Source organism: Pristiophorus japonicus, chromosome 2 (assembly GCF_044704955.1).
Source record: "Pristiophorus japonicus isolate sPriJap1 chromosome 2, sPriJap1.hap1, whole genome shotgun sequence".
In the NCBI taxonomy this organism is placed as follows: Eukaryota; Metazoa; Chordata; class Chondrichthyes; family Pristiophoridae; genus Pristiophorus; species Pristiophorus japonicus.
In genome coordinates, this window is record NC_091978.1 from 272,437,577 (window position 1) to 272,459,713 (window position 22,137).

General features: G+C 43.5%; 2 protein-coding genes across 3 annotated transcripts in view; one reads left to right on the top strand and one right to left on the bottom strand.

Moving 5' to 3' along the window:
• ablim2 (actin binding LIM protein family, member 2) overlaps positions 1–13,548 on the bottom strand; it is a 743,081-nt gene extending 729,533 nt beyond the window's left edge. For both annotated transcript variants that reach the window (XM_070871385.1, XM_070871380.1), the window contains exon 1: positions 13,151–13,548. In XM_070871385.1, coding sequence (XP_070727486.1) covers positions 13,151–13,163 — 13 coding nt within the window. In that variant the 5' untranslated portion in view covers positions 13,164–13,548. The remainder of the gene's footprint in view (positions 1–13,150) is intronic.
• Positions 11,687–22,137, top strand: part of LOC139246151 (uncharacterized) — a 32,654-nt gene continuing 22,203 nt past the window's right edge. The window contains exons 1-3 of the mRNA XM_070871391.1: positions 11,687–11,755; positions 20,410–20,470; positions 21,200–21,348. Coding sequence (XP_070727492.1) covers positions 20,455–20,470; positions 21,200–21,348 — 165 coding nt within the window. The 5' untranslated portion in view covers positions 11,687–11,755; positions 20,410–20,454. The remainder of the gene's footprint in view (positions 11,756–20,409; positions 20,471–21,199; positions 21,349–22,137) is intronic.

Here is a 22,137-nt window from a genome sequence, read left to right on the forward strand (position 1 = left end):
CCAGGAACTATCTCCTTCCGTGATTGCCATCAGAGATGAGTGCAAAGAACTCAGTAAAAAGTACTGCAAGGATTTCAGACTGTGTGTTTTCTTGTTTTTAAGATAAACAGACCAGTTCATATGTTGTGTAGGTTTGGTCATTGTACCATATTAATAGCTTGTTTTGTTTTCATATGTTATTTCACCTGTAACTAAATTTGACTAATAGTTTTAGCCTATATAAGCATTGGTCTAGCAGTAAGCTCTGGCAAGCAATTCAGGGTTATTAAAGCTGATCATACTAACTCTTGCATGGTGGCGAGTAAAGACATAGGTTTCAGTTCATAAGGGACTCAGCTTGCTTATAGAATAATTAGCCCTGCCGAACTTGAGAAAAATTATTTCTAGAAAAGCCTAAACTGTAACTCCTTAGTTCCCAAAATACTTAACATGGAGATAATTACTGCTCAATGTGCCTATTCTCCAAGTAGTTGCCAACAAAATTAGTTACTTCAGTACAATTTTCTATTTCCATCAGTGAGGAAATTGGAAAACAAATTGTGAAACTAGAAAAAATGTAATTTGTGATTGATCTGAAAATAGATCAAATAGACCAATGGAAGGAATGTGAGCCAATGAGCTGAGTTGATGGAAATTGGCAGTGTCCTTGCACTTCACCATTTTATTCAGTATATGGGGTTTCCATTAATCCTTAAATTATGATTATTTGCAAATCAAATTGATAAGATGCACCTGAAACAAACACTCACAAATAATAATGCAAATTAAGAAGGCATATGGAATGCTTGCCTTTATTGGTAGAGGCATAGAATACAAGAGCAGGGAGGTTATGCTTAAATTGTATAATACACTGGTTAGGCCACAGCTGGAATATTGAGTGCAGTGCTGGTCACCATATTATAGGAAGGACGTGATTGCACTGGAGAGGGTGCAGAGGAGCTTTACAAGGATGCAGTCTGGAATGGAGAATCTTAACTATGAGGGCAGATTGGATAGGCTGGGTTTGTTCTCTTTGGAACAGAGGAGGCTGAGAGGAGACCTCATTGAGGTGTATAAAATTTTGAGGGGCTTGGATATAGTGGATAGCAAGGGCCTATTTCCCATGGTGCAAGGGTCAATTACGATGGTGGTTGGTGAAAGATTTAGAGGGGATTTGAAGGAATGTTTCTTCACACAGAGGGTTGTGGGAGTCTGGAACTCACTGCCTGGAAAGTTGGTAGAGGTAAAAACCCTCACCACATTTAAAAGGTACTTGGATAGGCACTTGAAGAGCCATAACCTGCAGGGTTACAGACCTAGAGCTATTAAGTGGGATTAGACTGGATCATAGGCGGTCTCTCAAACAAGGATGACTTGCTTCCATGAGAGCTCACAGATGTTTCAATGAAGGACCCGATGTTTCAGTCCTGAATTCCAGTTGAGGGGGTGGAAGATGCTTGTGCATGATTGTTGGCTGACGCAGATACAATGGTAAGTACTTCAGGGAATCTAATACGGCTAGGGTGATCTCCTGGACTAGTTTCAATCACCTGGATGGGTCGGAGAGGAATTTTCCCAATTTTCTTTCCCTAATTGATCTGGGTTTTTAAATCTGTTTTTTGCCGCTCTCAGGAGATTGCATGGCTCCGGGTGGAGTGGAGTGTAAAATGTTGTGATACGTGGGGTATCGCAGTTGTGGACGGCGGACTGGTTGAGCTGGGTGCTGTTTACCTTTCCGCCATTGTTCATTGTTAATAGGTTTATATGTAACCTTCAGGGCTGCTGACCGAGGGCCATGTGGCTCTTTCTTGGCCGGGCAGACACAATGGGCCAAAATGACAACCTTCTGTGCTGTAGATTTCTGTTTCTAAATAGCATAGATGCATTTAAGGGGAAGCGAGATAAACATATGAGGGAGAAAGGAATAGAAGGTTATGATGATAGAATTAGATGAAGAGGGGTAGGAGGAGGCTCTGTGGAGCATAAACATTAGCATGGATCTGTTGGGTCGAATGGCCTGTTTCTAAGCTGTAGATTCTATATCATTCTATGAAATATAATCTGGAAATAGAATCGCCAGAAAAATGTGCATGGCTATGGGGAAAGAACAGGGGAGTGAGACTAATTGAATAGCTCTTTCAAAGAGTCAACACAGGCACGATGGGCCAAGTAGCCTCCTTCTGTGCTGTATGATTCTACCAGAATTCCTGATGTTAAAATGAAGCATGCATCCTAAAAATAAACAAATGGGGCCTTATTTAAGCAGAATTATTGATCTTGCCATGAGAAAGAGCAGAATGTCAAACTAGGTTGCATTATTTAACCTGTAACATCACAAATATAAATAAATAACATGTACACAGTTATGTTAATTGACTTTTATTCTCGTTAGATGCCAAAATGCAAAGACACACGGAAACAAACCAAATAGTTTTATTACTGCGACAGAGGAATATGTGCAAATAACTTACTTGCTTAAAAGAACATTAAAAGTCAAAGAACTCAGTATATTATCCCAAAGATTTGCAAATTAATATGCCTAAAACTGTTCAAAATTAATTTTTTAAAGCATTTTACTGCAGTAAAATTCTCAGTTCACCACCATACAGGTTTTGTCAATCTCACTTAATTTGGTTGAAATTGGTAGACACACCTGTACATATTTGTTGGAATATAAAATACATGTTGGAATATAACCATATGTTTTAATATGAATCTACGGTTGTGACCACTATATTCCACTCCCTAACTTTTACCCTTTAATTAGCAACGCAAACATAGAATCACAGTTCTTTAGACCATAGTCAACTGTGGAAACCTTTCTGTCAATTATTCCAGCAGATAGTCACTGTACAGCAACCTAACAAAGTATGAGATTTTTGATGAAAACGCTTCACAGATGCTTACACGTAGATCTGTGATTAGATAGCATTCAGCTGTTTATTGTTGATGCCAATCAATCTCTCAAAAGAGCATTGTCCTCCCACTGGACATAGTGAAGAGATGAGCGATTGCAAGAACAGCTTGGAATAGTTCAAGCTCAGTTCGCAATAATGATGGCAGTACCTAACATAGTGATATCTGTAACACTCATTAATATGTTAACCCTCAGCTATTTAAGGAAATAAATGTCAATAAATTAGACCTCAAAGGCTGTTGGACTTCAAAGAAATAATCTCCAACTTGGACTTAAATAATGTATTACACTTTAAAACACCTTGAACCATCCAAAAACATACTTGGATATCAGTAGTGAATGCAAATTAGAATCTTGATTCAACAACCGACAATTGGAAAACTCACTTCAAGCAGCAAAACAGCGTATTATTTATGTAAAGAAGAGTCTTAATAATGGTACCATAATATATTAAACCAAAATAGCATGATTGAAGTTAGGCTATGAATCCTTCTTAATCTTTTCAGAACTATAATACTAGAGTTTAAACATGCAATTTATTATAAAAGGATCCTCTCCGTGAGGATTGCACTGAGTAAACCCTTCAATAATACTATTATTGAAAGGATTATTCAAGAACAGGCATCATGATGATGTGCTTACTTTGGAGCTGCAATGCCCTGCAGCACAAACTGGTCTGGTGTGGGTTTATGTTCATAACTCCCCAGACAAATTTTCAATCGGAGCCATGCCATCCCACCGAAGAAAGGTAGGAAATTTCTTCCCAAAGATGACAATCAGATGGCCAGCTACCTTGCGTTGCTCTCATGCACCTCAATATGACCAGTTATAGAATAGCGGTTGGGCAAGTCTAGAAGCTAATTGACTATTTTCCTTTCGCAGCTGAGAGAATGCAGAGAGATAACAGCAGCCGACTTTCAGTGGTGGACATGTCTGCGCAAGTGATTTGTTTACATTGAGATATTTAGGTTTAAGAGTAGAAATTCCTGATAAAGTCTTTCAATAGGAGTGTTTAATTTATTTACAGTCTACCTTAATTTTACCTTGTTCTTTGGGCCTTGAAAGGAACTGTATTGTCTTTAAAAATTGCCCTACCATTTGAAAACTTTGAGGGGTGAGATATCCAATATTAGTTGGAGTGTGCTGTGTATTTTGTAATCACTATGTTGGACAACTTATAAAACCTATTACAAAAAATACTGACAATATGTGATTATTTCTTTTTGACACCATGGAGATTTAACTTCTCAAGATACATCATTACCAGGAGTGTTGTAACCCATCTTATCAACCATATTGTTGGTCACATCAGCAACACTCCCACCAGGGCTTGACATTGTTCCTTTTTATTTTTCCTTCTGTAAAGCACTTTCTGGTGTTTTTCTACATTAAATGTGATATAGAAAAGCAAGTTATTGCTTTTGTTTTAGTTTCAGGATGATCTCACACAAAAGCACAAATAATGTAGGGAATCCCCCTGAAGTAACCTACTCGGGTGAAGTATATTTCCTATTCACAGTTATTTGTAAAGGTTAACAACTTGTGGCTTTGCTATAGAGGCCCCTGAGACTTTAGCACAGATTTGAAAAATGCATGCTATCGGTGGATCGAAGATAATGTGCCATATTTGTGAAATCGTCCCTTTTGTTCATTAAGGTTATGTGGCTTCTCTCACAATGACTCAGCAGTTACTTCAGTAATTAGCTGAACCATATAAGACCAGGATGATTCCCAGTTCAAACTCTGGTGAGTGCCCAGGAGAGACGAGGGCCCAGGGGAAGCACACTGCGATATGTGTGTGCACTAGGTCCGTGCAGCAGAGCTGGTCTCCAGGAGTCTTGGTTAATCGTTCCCACTGGACCAAGACCAAGCTCTGTCAAGCCCGTGTGGTGGCTAGTGTGCAACGGTCACCACACGTTTAAAAAAAAAACCACGCACGGGTATCTTCCACCCTTCAAAATGTAATTAGCGACCTGGAATATCAGGTCCTTCATTGAAATACCTGTGAACTCATTCCTTTTTGGTGTGGAAGCAAGTCATCCTCGATACGAGGGACCACCTAAGAAGTAGTAGTAATATTAATAAAGGAGGGCGGAGGAGATGGCACCTGAGGTAGCCTTGAGTCATTTGGCTTGTGCTAGTGTTAAGGAAGACATAAAGATTTGGTAATTGAAGTAATCTCCAGTTAACAGGATTGTGGTAAGAGGATGTATCAAGAATGTAGCAAATAAAATAATTGTTCTGAAGTAAAAATACTCTTCAGCACAAGACAGCTCTACAACTAGTAAGTGTATTTTCCTGTTGTGAAACAGTGCCTGTCAGAGTGCATAATCACATCATACAGAAACAGCTGCATTCAATTTTTTCACTGATATCAACACTGCAGTCATCCAGCAAAGTATGTGGCACATGGAACTCGGATACTGCCTTTAAATTCCCTGCCAGTTTATGCTGAAATATTGTTGAAATGAGATGTGCATGAAGATGGATCTTTGAACGGTAATCTTACATCCCTGCAAAAACCCAGAGTACACTATTAAGCAGTGTTTATATTGCCAAGTTTCCTTCATAATGGAGTCCATATCAGATTCATCTGGTACAATGCGACAATGGAAACAGGTTATATCTTCTCTGAATAAGTAAAATATGATGCAAGTGATGACTATTTTTAAGCCCTCTCTGTATATGCAATTTCAAGAGCATAGTTAGCATCTGGGGATGCAACCTGAACACAGAGGTCATCTAAATAGGAAATCTGATAGAAATGATAATGATCACACATCTGTTACATTAATCTACAGAATACATCTTCTATTTCAACAATTTGGAGAGCTCACTTTCTTTATTTTAATATATACAAAATCTCCTCTTTTAGATCGTCTCATGCTGCTCCAAATGATAGAGCAAACAGGTGTCCTACTCCCAAAATACTGCAGCTTTCTAACTGGACCATAAGAGGTGCGCGAGAGGAAGAGCTCCGGATGACTGGGCCCAGGACCTCTGTGCCCTTCACTAATGATCTAGTCAAAAGATGGAACGCTTCTTTGTGTGGGGGTGTTGGGGGCTAATTGTAAGTGGCAGCGTGAAGTAGAAACTGGTCCCGGAACATGGAGTAAACGGGGGAAGAGAGAAGTCATTCTCGGGCTGTGTGTGTACAGGTGAACAGTGGAAACAAAGCCAGGCAGTAAGGATGTGGGGAGTTATACAAAGAGCATCTATTGCTGGCACCAGGTAAGTACTTGAAGTAATTAAAATAAATATGATGTTTTCTTCACCTGAGGCACAAGGAACAGTGCAGCTAGCTCCTTCTCTCAGACTGTAGGTACATTTTCACACACAGAGCGCAAAGACACAGACAATCTCAAACAGCAGAAGTAGTAAGTCCCACACTAATCCCAAAATTCCACAGGCATATTTTCAATCTAACATTCAAACGGAGCAAGACAGACAGACGTCGTTTCCATTTCACCCCATCTCAGCACCACTGATGCGTAAATACATAAATCACAGTCAAAATCACACACACTATCAGATTGAAAGGCACTGTATCAATCTGTGAGGAAGACAACATTAATAAACTTGCAGAATATTCACGTAATTGGCAAATTAATTTCAATATAGATAAGTGTGCGGTGTTACATATTGGTAGGAAGAATAAGGAGACCACATACTGCTTGGATAAAAAAAGTCTAAATGGGGTAGAGGATCAAAGGAATCTAGGGATACAGATACACAAATCGTGACGAAGGTTAATGAGGCCAAAAAAAAGGATAGAATTGAAAAGCAGGGAAGTTACCTTAAAGAGAGAAAAACTTGGATTTATATAGCGCCTTTCAAGACCACCGGACATCTCAAAGCGCTTTACAGCCAATTTACGCATAGCAAGCTCCCACAAACAGCAATGAGATAATGACCAGATAATTTATTTTTGTGATTTTGGTTGTGGGACAAATGTTGGCCCAGACACCGGAGAGATCTTCCAAACTTTTCTCTGAAATAATACCATGGAATATGTGACGTCCACCTGAGAGCACGTCGGGACCTCGGCTTAACATCTCAGCTGAAAAATGGCACCTCCGACGGTGCTGCACCTCCCTCAGTACTACGCTGAAGTGTCAGTCTGGATTTTGTACTCAAGTCTCTGGAGTGAACCCACAACATTCTGTTCCAGAGGTGAGAGTGCTACCCACTGAGCCAAGGTGACACTTCCTTGCTCCCTCCCTGTACTTTTTAATATCTTTCTTCAAATGTTTATCTAATTCCCTATAAAATGCTATGATTGAAGAGATCTGGTCTTTGAAACCAAATCAATATACTGTGAATTATTCATAAAATGTCACAAAGTATCTTTAAAAGACAATTATGAATGATCCAATTTGAAATATATTCAAATGCTTGTGGATATTAATATTTAATTTCCAGTTATGTCATTAATATGAATGTTATTTAAAGCGAACAAGAGAATATGCTGCATCTTTTCTTTGATTACACCTCTGTGAAGTGCCTTGGGACATTTTTTTTATATTAAATGTGCCAAATGAAAGCAAGTTGTTGTTTTAATCCATCCTCCAAATTCTAAATAAAACTTATTGAAATCAAAAGCAGAAAATGAAAGGTAAAGTAAAGCAATCATATATAGTTTTCTTTTCCCGATTTGTTTTGTATTAGGCTCTAAAATAATGATACAAAAAGAAATAAAATCATAAATGCAAAAACACTGGAATTGTACAAGACACTGTGGGCTGAAATTACCCTCCGCCCAAAATGGGGTGCACCTACTGTTTTTTTTATGTTTTTCTCTGCGCCAGTTGATGGGATGGAGATACTGGAGAAATTCAGCAATTAGGTTTTTTTTTCTCCATGGTGCAATGTTCCAGTCGAGTGTGGGGCGGACGTGACCTCGCAGCGGGTCTGCTGCCCCGATCAGTCATCAGCTCCACACTGACATGACGCGACATCTCTCCCCTTCAGTTAAAGGAGGGCCGCTGCAAACTCTGCAGATATTTTAGTTAAGTCCACTGGACCACCAGTTAGAGTTTCGGCCGGGCCAGCAGCCTGGCTTACAAGAGGCGGTGCCAGGCTGCCTGTTGGCGGCCCTGCCGAACCATGGGGCATAACTGTCGGGCCGGCCTCGCAGTCAACCGATAAAAACAATAAGATGCCGGCCGCGGCATTGCGCCCTCCTCTTTAAGAGCGGCCGCGCCGCCATTTCCCATAGAGTACACCAACGGGGCACCGGCCAACGGAGGGGCCTCTCCTGCGGGGCAATTTCTGCCAAGGGGCATTTTTGCAAGGGCAATTTCACGAGGGGGTCCCTCCAGTCGGAAAGGGGTCAGCACGTGCACGCCACAATGGGAAAATGGGCGGAGCGTTCCCGAATATCGCTCCGCTCCTGAGGTAGGGCAATTTCTAAAATGGTGGCCCCTCCACGGAGAGTCGCCGGCCATTCCGTGCCGCCCCGGGGCCGCTGCTTTCCAGCGGCCAGAGGCCTCATCAGAAGGAGCAATTTCGGCCCCTGTTTGTTTAGTCAGCTTTTTCTTTCATAGCAGTTATAACATTTTAATAGTCTGTGCCAAAAGTCTCAAAAATGCTTGTCACTTTTATAAAGAGATGATAAAATATCCACTTATTGTCACTTTACCTGATGATATTTGAATTTTACAATTCAGATAAAACCCTTCTCATACAGTTACATCATCACATGTACACAGCAAAAATAAGAGAGAGAAGGTATGAAAGCCAACATTCACTATATTCTTTATAGGCATATCTCTCTAAAAGGAGAACTCAGTGAAAACCCAATTTAAAAAAAATTGTTTTAAAAATAATCACAAAGCATTTGGAGATTGAATAGGGAGATCTTCTGTGGCAGATTTCTTCGATCACAGATATACTACAGATATGGTCTCAGACTGCTACCGGTAGAACATAACCCTTAGCAAGACAGACTGAAGTTATATTATCATGAGCATCTTGCTGCAAATCACATTGAACTCAGTAACAAAAGATCACTATGCATGTTGCTTGGAAGCATGCACATACTTGCGTTCCATGGAGAATTAACTTTTAACATCAGGAGAAAATGGGAGTCTTGAGTCCCTGTTTTTTCTTATATTAAAAATACCCAAGAGTAATCTTACAAAGTCTCTTCGAGGTCCAGTGAACCAGCTCAGCACTTTAAAATATCAAAATCAAAATATGATAGGATTAACTATTGGAGGTTTTCTCACTCCTGTTTTAGTACACTTGGAGGCCAGAGCGCTGATATACTTTGGTTCTGCCTTCACGAAGGAAGACACAAATAACCTTTCGGAAATACTAGGGGACCGAGGGTCTAGTGAGAAGGAGGAACTGAAGGAAATCCTTATTAGGTGGGAAATTGATGGGATTGAAGGCCAATAAATCCCCAGGGCCTTATAGGCTGCATCCCAGAGTACTTAAGGAAGTGGCCCTAAAAATAGTGGAGGCATTGGTGATCATTGACCAACAGTCTATCGACTCTGGATTAGCTCCTATGGACTGCAGGGTAGCTAACGTAACACCACTATTTAAAAAAGGAGAGAGAGAAAACAGGTAATTATAGACCGGTTAGCCTGACATCAGTAGTGGGGAAAATGTTGGAATCAATTAGTAAAGATGAAATAGCAGCGCATTTGGAAAGCAGTGACAGGATCGGTCCAAGTTAGCATGGCTTTATGAAAGGGAAATCATGCTTGACAAATCTTCTGGAAATTTTTTGAGGATGTAACTAGTAGAGTGGACAAGGGAGAACCAGTGGATGTGGTGTATTTGGACTTTCAAAAGGCTTTTGACAAGGTCCCACACAAGAGATTGGTGTGCAAAATTAAAGCACATGGTATTGGGGGTAATGTACTGACGTGGATAGAGAACTGGTTGGCAGACAGGAAGCAGAGAGTCAGCATAAATGGGTCCCTTTCAGAATGGCAGGCAGTGACTAGTGGGGTGCCGCAGGGCTCAGTGCTGGGACCCCAGCTCTTTAAAATATACATTAATGATTTAGATGAAAGAATTGAGTGTAATATCTCCAAGTTTGCAGATGACACTAAACTGGGTGGCGGTGTGAGCTGTGAGGAGGATGCTAAGAGGCTGTAGGGTGACTTGGACAGGTTAGGTGAATGGGCAAATGCATGGCAGATGCAGTATAATGTGGATAAATGTGAGGTTATCCATTTTGGGGGCAAAAACACAAAGGTAGAATATTATCTGAATGGCAGCAGATTAGGAAAAGGGGAGGTGCAACGAGACCTGGGTGTCATGGTTCATCAGTCATTGAAAGTTGGCATGCAGGTACAGCAGGTGGTGAAGAAGGCAAATGGTATGTTGGCCTTCATAGCTAGAGGATTTGAGTATAGGAGCAGGGGGGGTCTTACTGCAGTTGTACAGGGCCTTGGTGAGGCCTCACGTGGAATAGTGTGTTCAGTTTTGGTCTCCTAATCTGAGGAAGGACGTTCTTGCTATTGAGGGAGCGCAGCGAAGGTTCACCAGGATGATTCCCAGGATGGCAGGACTGACATATGAGGAGAGACTGGATCTACTGGGCCTGTAGTCACTGGAGTTTAGATAAATGAGAGGGGATCTCATAGAAACATAAAATTCTGACGGGACTGGACAGATTAGATGCAGGAAGAATGTTTCCGATGTTGGGGGAAGTCCAGAACCAGGGGACACAGTCTAAGGATAAGGGGTAAGCCATTTAAGACTGAGATGAGGAGAAACTTCTTCACTCAGAGAGTTGTTAACCTGTGGAATTCCCTACCGCAGAGAGTTGTTGATGCCAGTTCATTGGATATTGGATTCAAGAGGGAGTTAGATGTGGCCCTTACGGCTAAAGGGATCAAGGGGTATGGAGAGAAAGCAGGAAAGGGGTACTGAGGTGAATGATCTGCCATGATCTTATTGAATGGTGGTGCAGGCTCTTCGGGCCGAATGGCCTACTCCTGCACCTATTTTCTATGTTTCTATTGCAATTTTCATTTTCATATACACCTAAAACTGCCTTGCATCAACATGAAAGTGGCAATTAATCTCAGTTGGCCAATCAAACTTAAAAAAAGAGGGGTAGAGTTTCCACTAGATTGCACTGTTTTTTTCAGCACAATTCACCCGAAATCGGCCAAACCAGTGTAAAAGATTGAGGAATTTCAAGCGCATGTTATATCCAGCACAAACTGAGTTCCATGATTTTTTATGTTGGTTTCAAAAACATTGGCCCTGAAATTCCAGCCTTCCCGGGTCCGTATGGAACTGGGAAGCCACCGCAAAAGCTCGTTTTCCAATCCGTCAAGTTTCTGGCTTGACAGATCGCACGCATCTTCGGGAGAAGGACATTCCCACGGCAGAGATTGGGCTATTTGCCCATCTCTTGTCCTGCGAATGTCCTTAAAACTCTTGCACCTGGTAAAAGCAGGCTCATATGCTGGTAAAAGTAGGCTAAGAGTTTTAAAACATATAAAAATAAAATTTAAAAATACACATATTATGTTTAAAAACCCTGCCCACTCAAGTAATTTTATTTTAAAGTATAATTAAAACTTTTAAGTAAAAAATCAGTGAATATTTTTTTTCAATAACATTTCTATCAACTTTAATTTCTATAATGTATTTATGTGAGATGTTTTTGTTTATTTTTTATGTAGTGTTTGGGTGTTTGGGAGTGTTTCTCATTCAATGTAATAGGAGTTTCGGACTTACAAAACTCCTATTACTATGAATGAATATACTTTACTGTGATTGGGTGTCGAGGCTCACGTGACTACTACAGATGTCCCACATGAACGCGTTCCGTTGCACAAGAGGAGGCCTCGAGTTCGGAATCTCTGGTGAGCGTTTGACCAAAAGGTAAGTGCGCATCTTTTCTCCTATTTTTAGTCGAACGCTCGCGGGAAGAAACAACTGGGATTTCAGGGCCATTGTGCTGGAAGCTGGACCCGCCCACAAATTTGGCCACACTCCCGATCGAATTAATGAATATGGCGAAGTTCTGCCAATTGCAGTCCTTCGAGGAGGCGCTTCAAATTAAGCCTTCTTTTTAGGCGCAAATCCACTAGTAGGCATGTTTTAAAAGTTTTTAAATATTAAAAAATACTTTAATTTACTAAGAGACTGACTAGTGTACACTAAGGAAATCCGGTTACTCACAGGTGTTAGATTTGACACTCTTCTTACAAATGCTTATTTTTTGTAATAATGCCATTTTCAGCTGTATTAATAAAACTGAACTGCTTACCGCTTATAATACATCAAGGAATATTGTTTAATAAAAGGGGAAAAAGAAACAATTATGTTCTAAAACGCTGTCTGATTGCACTGGTTCATGGAAGATTATGCAAATGACTTTGAGCAGAAACTTGAATCATAACTTCCCTTCAGAAAACCAACGCAATTTTATGCACAATTTGCGCCCAGATTGCTGATTGCGCTCAAAGCAAAAACTCTACCCCTCTGAACCTATACTTCTGAATTAACATTCTCCTGTCTTGGATGTATCAGATTATAGATATGCAAAGATGTCATGTAACTAATACACCATCTTTGTAACAGCAGTATTAATTCTTAATGTGGTGTGAAAGAGAGGGATTTATTTAGCAGACACATGATAAAGCTGAGCTCGTGTTAGATGTGTCAACGTCTAAAAGTAGTCACTGTGCATATTGTATTGCTACGTTCCTATCTATATTTAGATTTAATCAAACTTTCACAGTGGTCTCGATGGTCACTCAAAGAATTACTAATATGCATTTTAATAGGGAAACAAACTGCAGGGTGGGGCCCAAAGAGAGTGCAATGTAACGCACACCCACACATAATCCTAGACATGCTGCTGGTGTGATTTGCAACTGGTCCTTCGCGGGACTGTAACAAACGAAATTGACTTTTTTTTGAAGTGCAACAAACCTGAAAACACGTCAATTTGCTTCAGTATCCTGTGCGCTTTAGTTACCTAAAGTACACCTCAGTATTTCCAGTAACTACATTGTAAGTTCGCATGACTCCAACCATTAAAATGTCTCAGACCATTACAATTTTTACTGTAAAAAAATATTTGCCAAACGAATCACTTGTTTTATAAAATGTGATTGCATTAACAGTAGTTGAAGTATATATTCATGTTAGTCCACTGCCATTGACGCCAATACTATTGCAGTACAGCCACGTCTATTAACATTAAACCTACACTATCCGTAAAATAAAAATCGCATTAAATAATTGTATTTAATAAAGCATTCTACTCACCGCTAGTGCTCATTTCGATCCGATGTATTGAGATCGCAAATAGACTCAACGAATCTAATACTTATAAGCTTAACCCTGCGGATAGGGGTGTTGCACACAAATCAACCTGTTGTTATTCAATGCGCAAAAATAACATGCGCATGTATGTTTTAAAAAACAGCGTTTGAAAATAGGTTCTAATTAAAACTGTTCGCCTAACCAATACAGATAAATATCGGAGCAGTACTTTTGTCTGTTTTTTATGCAATACAACTGCTTCTCCTTGGTTGCGATTTGTCGCCCTGCAGCAGCAGCCGGTGAGTGATGAGCGCGAGCCGCTGTCAGTCAGTGAAATGCGGCTCTGGTCCTCACGCTCTCCTCCCTGTCTCTGTCTCTGTCCCTGAGCGCGAGCCGCAGCTACCGCCGCAGCGCCAGCTCAGCGCGCGCCCTCCCACCCACACACGCGCAGCCGCGCGCACGCACGCAGCGGCGACAGCTGCTCACGCGCCACGTCGGGAGGTGGAGTCGCGCGCGATGTCAAGCGAACCGAGGAATGACTGGAGGCCGTTGTTTACACAGTCAGAGCTGTAGAACTAGATATCGGGAGCTAATATAAAGGGAGAGGAAAGAAATGTTTATATGCGTTTAAGTATCATCATCGGCAGTCCCTCAAAGCGAGGACCATTTGCTTCCACGCCAAAAAGGGATGAGTTCACAGCCGTTTCAATGAAGGACCTAAAATTCCAGGTCCAGAAGTACAACTTGGAGGGTGGAAGATGCCTGTGCTTGGATTTTTTTTAACGTGTGGTGGCCGTTGCACACAAGCCACCACACGGGCCTGACAGAGCTAGGCCTTGGTCCAGTGGCAAGGATTATCCAAGACGACTGGAGACCAACTCTGCTGCACAGGCCTAGTGCGCACACATATCGCAGAGTGGGCTGGCTCGTGCCGCCCCTGGGTCCTCACCTCTTCTCGGCCCCAGACTCACGCCTCTCCTGGGCCCCGGTCACATCCTTCTACAAACTCTTGCCGCTCCTTCACCCCTCCTGCTGTGCCTGTCTGCATACAGATGGATGCACACAGACAATATATATAGTGGCCATATTATACCGCCTTTGAAATACACCGCCAAGTTCAGGATTTCCGTGTGTGCTGAATCCCGAACTTGCTTAATTAAAACCTATTTTCAAACGCTGTTTTTTAAAACATTATATATGCACATGTATAATGTACGCCTTGACAGATTAGCCAGCCACACTGCCTTGGAACTCCAGACAAAACTCTTACAGTTACTGAAAGCAATCATAGGAGCCTGTTTCACATCGTAAAAGAAGATCTCCAATTGAAAATTCACCACTTTACAATTCCCCGATACCAAGACAAACACCGTTTACAATCTTATCAATCGATTTGATTGGAGAATAATTATAAAAACAGAAAATGCTGCAAATACTCAGCAACTCAGGCAGCATTTGTGGAGAGAGAATCAGAGGCCCTGAATTCGCAGCCCCAATAGGGAAAACGAACTCCAACGGTAATCTCCTCCTGACGAAATGCTTAGAACATGGCTGTGTCATAACCAACACCTTGTTCCGTCAGAAAGACAAGTACAAGTCTTCATGGCAACACCCTCGATCCAAGCACTGGCATCTGCTAGACTACGTCATCGTCCAAGCGAGGGACTGCAAGAATGTGCCCATCACCTGTGCCATGACAGGAGCTGACGACTGCTGGATGGACCACCACCTAATCCGCTCGGTCCATCAATGTTGCTCAAAAATAGAGGCGGCAACAGAAACAGAGTGCTGGAGCACTCAAAGAAAGCGCTATTCAGCCAGCACCTCACTAACAACCTGGCGACTCACAGTGATCCAGAGACACAGGGTGCTCACAGCGCCTGGTCTGCCCTCAAGGCCTCCATATTTAAGATCTGAGAGGAGACGTTTGGTCACTCGACCAGGAAACACCAAGACTGGTTCGTCGAGAACAACCAGGAGATCCAGGAGTTAATAAGCTGAAAGCACATAGAAACATAGAAAATAGGTGCAGGGATAGGCCATTCGACCCTTCGAGCCTGAGCTTGAGGCTGCCCTCATTCATTCCCCCCCCCACCCCACCCTCACACACAGACCATGAGGGTGTCACTGTTGGAGTATTCCTCAGTGGTGGAGCCAGTGCAATGGGTAAGGTACATACACTGTAGAGTGGGTAAGTGGTAGTGTTTGGTGGTGGGCAGGGCCACAGGGCTGTGTGGGCTCCTTGTCCTCCATTGGTAGTGGAAGTCTGGTCATCCCAGAAAAGCTGGAGGGTACTGGCCTCTCGCTCCCCGTGTTGGCCCTGGTGGCCAGGGGGTGTAGGGCTGATCTGGGGCAGGTTGCCAGTAGTGGTGGCTGTGCTGCCCATTGACCACTGTCCCTGCAGTGTGTCTGCTCCCACTGGGTGTGTGTGTGTGAGCCCTTCCTGGGGTATCACATTTGTCCCAAAAGCCCAGACTACATGGTCAGGTAGCTCGCTGGACCTGGGGGTTTCCCACGGGGGGAGACCTCTGGCATTTACATTGTACCTGTAGCAGCCGGTGTCCTTTAACAGTCTACTTTCTGCATACATGACACATTGGCTCTGATCACAGATAGTCGATTCTACACAGTTATCTCTCTTTACATTATCACTTTTAGCACTTGCAACACTTTGTTGTGTATCGGTGTCTCCATACAGGGTTACATTTGTCATATTAAAATTTCTAGCATCATCATTTAACAGTACAAACGTGTTGCGAACATCACTTTCACAAGCATTCATTACATTTTTCTCATTAGTTAATCCGGCATCACAATTCAACGTTACATTTGCATACCTGCATTCGCTTACTGCACTTTTTAACTTTAAAGTCCTTGGCATCGCTATGCCTAGAGTGAAACTGTTCCCTTAATTTCTTTGGGTTACTGGTCTCCTTTAAGGGGGCCTTCCAATCCGGTTCGCCGCTCGGTGCCACGTGTCACTTCTTCAACACTGCTGCTCATGGTCTGGTTGCGGCCATTTTGATTTTAGGTTCTTCGCCTCGTGGTGCGACTGCCATCTTCTCGCTCTTCTCGAGGTAGGCTGTGGTGATCTTTTTCTTCTCAGGTTCGGCCACAGACATCGGTAATCCACCTTTTCCACCGATCTTCTTCCCTCGGAGTCCTGCCACGGCCCGGAAGATGAGGTCTGGACGTTCGAGTTGGGTGATCTCGCCACGGTGTTGTGCAGTTGTCGCCCCGCAGTCGAGCTGGACGGTAGGATTTCTAGGTGCTGCAATGGATCCAAGTTCAGGGCTGCGTGGGATGTCGATCGCTGGGGCCCGGAGCCATCATCGCTTCGACCGAATTGGACCTGCTTCATCCAACTTCTTCCCAGCAGCATTGGACCATCGCCGGCAACAATCCACAAGTGGAGCTTATTCATTGCGCCACCCTGGGAGACCTGGATGTCCACGCTGCCAACAACCGGGATGGTGCCTTTGGTGTAGGTGAGCAGCTTTGCCTGAATAGGAGACAGCTTTGGTCATTCGGCGGGAGTGTTCCAAAGTTTTTCGAAGTCATCTGGCTCATTAAAGACTGGCTTGCCCCGTGTCGATTTCCATCGAAACTGGAACTCCGTTGATGTCCACTTCCATCTTCCACGTGGAACTCTCGGTGGAGCAGGTATAAATTCTGGGGTTGAGCAGCTTCGTCTTCATCAGTGTTGGAGCCCAGGTGATCAACCAACTCTTCAGCGACGCAATGAGTAAAGTTTTTTCTGCACATTCTCTGAAGGTGACCTTTCGCGTTGCAGCCTTTGCAGGTATAGTCTTTGTAGCGGCACTGGTGGGCCCTGTGGTTTCGTCCACAGCACCAGCACGGGGCTAGCCGGTTGGCCCTATGTGGCGGACTCAGGGTTGCGGGACTCGGGGCAGCATTTCTGCCTTTGAAAGTCGCCGTTCTGTCCACTGCACTCGTCGGTTTAAAGTCCTGGGTATGGGTCATCATTCATTCGCAGACCGAAATCATGAAGGCCTGGCTCACTTTGATTGCCTTCTGCAGGGTGACTGTGATGTCCGCAGAGAGCAGTTTGTGGAGGAGGCCCTCATGGCCAATCCTAGGAACAATAATGTCCCTTCGTGCTTCTGTGAGGTGATTGCCAAAATCACACGGTGCAGCCAACCTTCTTAAATCTGCAGCATACTTAGCAATTTCTTGGCCTTCGGGGCGCTGGTGAGTGTAAAACCGGTGCCTGGCTGTGAGGATGCTTTCTTTGGGATTCAGTTGCTCTTGTATTAAGGCTACGAGCTCCCCATAGCTCTTGGTTGTTGTCTTTGCTGGGGCTAGCAGGTCCCTGACGAGGCCGTGGATAGTGGGCCCACAACTACTAAGCAGGATGACCCTGCGCTTGTTTGCCAGTGTGGCCCCATCCAGGTCGTTGGTGATGAAGAAGTGTTCTAACCTTTCCACAAAGGCGTCCCAATCTTCCCCATCGGTGAATTGTTGTAAGTTGCTGAGATTAGACATGTCGTGCGCGGAATTCGTGATCTCGTCACCAATTATTGTGTATGTAGGCACTCTGTTAATGACCCCACGAGGCAGGGGTATGGCACTTGAACTGTACAGACTGTAGTCCTTTATTGTAGCTCCTAGAGTGAGGACACCAAGAGGTGAACTCCCTTTTATACTGGGTTACCTGCAGTGTACAGGTGACCCTTGGGTCTCCAGCAGCAACATCCTCTGGTGTACAGTTAAGGTATATATAGGTCTAGTGTTACAGTACATCATTACATCATTGGCGTGCATACATAACACTCTTAAACATGACGGGGCTGAAATTGCGGTCGGAAGCTTCCCACGGGCAATTGCCTCCGATCTAAAACATTTCTACAAAATTACCTGGTGGTCCGGGAGGAGCCTGCGATTCTGTTGGGGAGGCCTTCTCTTCCCGCGCTGCGAAGCGCGCTCCCGTCCTCCAGGTTCCTCGCAGAAGATACAGTCACGTGTGACTGCTCAGCCAATCAGGTACTGTATTGCACAGCTTTCCCATTAATGACAATGAGAACTCCGTATCTACGAGTTCACATTGCTATTAATGGGAAAAAAAAACATACACACTAATAAAAAATAAAAAACAGACCTCACATAATTAAAATTAATTGAAATTAAAGTTAATAAATGCCTTAGAAAAAAACAATATTTTTCCAATTTTTTTAAAGTTTTGTAATTCGGGTTATAAATGAACTTACCTTAGTGGGCAGAGTTTTTAACAATAAAATGTGTTTATTTAATTTAATTTTATTATATTTGTATATGTTTTTAAACACTTATGCCTGTAAAAGTAGGCTATGCGCTGGCTTTTTCAGGCGCAAGAATTTTGAGGACATTTGCTGGGCAAGATATGGGTAAATACTGCAATCTTGCCCAAGTAAATGTCCTCGCTCCGAGATGCTCCAGCTCGACAGATCGGAAAAGCCGGTTTTCAGCGCATGCGCATTGTGCGCTGAAAACTGGCTTTTCCGATATCTTCCGGGGTCCGTAGAAACTTCATACAGACCCGGGGAGGCTGGTATTTCTGACCTGAAACATCAGTAACAGTCTTTATCAAGGAGCAGTCCAGGTTCAGCTGTCTGGGGGCGAAATTCGGTAACGCCCCATTTGCGTCCTGTTAGTGCCCCGGAGAGGAAGTGGAGCGTGTTTTTTTCCTCTCCACTTCCTCTCGGGGGCAGTGACACCAATTTCACGAGCGGGGCAGGACTTCCGCGCCTGGCACAGGAAGTCCCACACCCAAACGGAGCACTACGCAATTTCCCAATCATAGAGTTATGGTGGCTCTGCACTTAGCCGACCACTCCCACTGCGCCTCTCTGTAGGGAATTTGACTCAACTTCAATTGGATACAACGATACTTTATTTAAGACTTAAACATAGAAACATAGAAAATAGGTGCAGGAGTAGGCCATTTGGCCCTTCGAGCCTGCACCACCATTCAATAAGATCATGGCTGATCATTCCCTCAGTACCCCTTTCCTGCTTTCTCTCCATACCCCTTGATCCCCTAAGCCGTAAGGGCCATATCTAACTCCCTCTTGAATATATCCAATGAACTGGCATCAACAACTCTCTGCAGTAAGGAATTCCACAGGTTAACAACTCTCCGAGTGAAGAAGTTTCTCCTCATCTCAGTCTTAAATGGCCTACCCCTTATCCTAAGACTGTGTCCCCCTGGTTCTGGCCTTCCCCAACATCGGGGACATTCTTCCCGCATCTAACCTGTCCAGTCCAATTCAGAATTTTATATGTTCTATGAGATCCCCTCTCATCGTTCTAAACTCCAGTGAATAAAGGCCCAGTTGATCTAGTCTCTCCTCATATGACAGTCCAGCCATCCATGGAATCAGTCTGGTGAACCTTCGCTGCATTCCCTCAATTGCAAGAACATCCTTCCTCATGTTAGGAGACCAAAACTGAACACTATATTCCAGTGAAGCCTCACTAAGGCCCTGTACAACTGCAGTAAGACCTCCCTGCTCCTATACTCAAATCCCCTAGCTATGAAGGCCAACATACCATTTGCCTTCTTCACCGCCTGCTGTACCTGCATGCCAACTTTCAATGACTGATGAACCATGACACCCAGGTCTCGTTGAACCTCCCCTTTTCATAATTGCCGCCATTCAGATAACATTCTGCCTTCGTGTTTTTTCCTCCAAAATGGATAACCTCACATTTATCCACATTATACTGCATCTGCCATGCATTTGCCCACTCACCTAACCTGTCCAAGTCACCCTGCAGCCTCTTAGCATCCTCCTCACAGTTCACACTGCCACCCAGCTTAGTGTCATCTGCAAACTTGGAGATATTACATTCAATTCCTTCGTCCAGATCATTAGTGTATATTGTAAAGAGCTGGGATCCCAGCACTGAGCCCTGCGGCACTCCACTAATCACTGCCTGCCATTCTGAAAAGGACCCATTTATCCCGACTCTCTGCTTCCTGTCTGACTTGTAAAACTTAGCACATTACAGTACATGAATGATAATTGACAGAACCAAGCAGAAAGTATATCACCAGCTCTGTCCTGGATAGAAGTGTGCCTCTTACTTGGTAGCTATGTCCCCTTTCTCGTGGATGTTTGCAATCGCTCCTCATCTCAGGATTCTTCTACACTAAGCAGCCTTAAGCGCTTATCCTTTACTCACCAGAAAACAGAACTGCACATAGCCTCATCCTTTGAGTAGGTATTAATTCGAGTTTTCTTTTCTCACTATTTGACCAGTCATGGTGGACAGATGAAGAAGAATATGGATGAGAATGATAAAGGATGGGTCAAATGGAAGGTATGAAGAAACTTCACACAAAATAGTTGTCAAACTGGAAACAAGGAAACACTGACTCAAGTTTTTAACATAGCAGTGATTGGCCAGGAGAACAGGAGCTGTCGTTTCCACGAGACTGTGTTAAGGCATTGCGCTCTGTTGATACTCATGGAGTAACTACTCCAATGCTCTCCTGGGCAGTCTCCCATTTTTCCACCCTCCATAAACTTGAACTCATCCAAAACTCTGCAGCCCATCTGGTCCCGTTCACCCATCATTCCATCTGCTCGCTGACCTACATTGGCTCCCAGTCTGGCACGCCTCAATTTTAAAATTCTCATCTTCATTTTCGAATCCCTACATGGCCTCACCCCTCCCTAGCGCTGTAACCTCTTCCAGCCATACAGCTCTTGGAGATCTCTGGAATTTTAGCCTTCCTACATATCCATGATTTTAATGACTCACCATTGTTGGCCGTGCTTCAGCTGCCTAGGCACTCCGCACAGGAATTCCCTCCCTAAACCTCTCTGCCTCTCTACCTGTCTCTCTTACTTTTAAGATGCACCTTAAAGCCTACCTCTCATCTGTTCTAATATCTCCTTATGTGACTCGGTGTCAAATTTTGTTTGATAATTGCTCCTGTGAAGCGCCTTGGGGCGTTTTACTACATTAAAGGCTTTGTATAAATGCAAGTTGTTGTTAAATTACTAATGGCAATGACATGCTTTATTGTAATTTGACTCTGTTAAGGAATCACTGTTACCTCCAAGCACTTCAGCAAAGCAATGAAGAAGGAAGGCCTGGTTTATTTCAACTCTGATTCTCCTAATGTGCTGAATGAGCTGGATGCAACAAAAGCTTACATCATAAGTGGCTTGGTGGACCATAATCACCACGAGGTACTCTGCGCATCTTCCACACTAAAACTATTGGGCTCAACTTTCCCCAATTATTTGCGCCGTTTTTTTGGCATGCACCGTTTTTTTTTTGAGTAAATTAAAATCTCCAAGTTTCCCCAAACTTTCTACGCTAGCGTAATTCACTGTTTATTTTAGCTAGTGTAAATAAGCCAGTTTATTTTAGACTACGATTTTTTTATCTCATTGAGGGCATAACCTGCCACCTGCGCCAATTCTTGCTATTTATGTAAGTTTGGCGAACTACGATTTTTCTTGAGATGGCGTATGTATCCGTTCTGAAAAACCTTCTGGGCAGTTAACAAAATCAGGGCAGGTAAGAGAATCCTCACAGAAGATCCAGTTTCATGGCCGGGACAGCAGCGGCAGGGAGGGCGAATGAGTGGGTAATTAATACCTCTTTTATTTACAGGTTCTGTACTACAACTCCATTACCGTAACAGTCTCCTTTTTGTCTTTAATCTCAAATTCACTTTAATCTGGGGCTTTTGGTCTGGTCTGTCCACCCTTTCGGCTTGGGCTAGGAGCGGTACCGGCTCCGGTGGAGAGGAAGGCCTTTCGGCCTGGGATAGGAGCGGCCCCGGCTCTGGAGGGGAGGGAGGTCTCCTGGCCTGGGCTAGGAGTGGAACCGGCTCCGGGGGAGAGGAAGGCCTTTCGGCTTAGGCTAGGAGCAGCACCGGCTCCTGGAGGGAGAGAGGCCTTTCGGCCTGGGCTAGAAGTGGCATCGGGTAGCAGCAGGGGTGGGAGGGGAGGGGTCTTTCCAATTCAGTT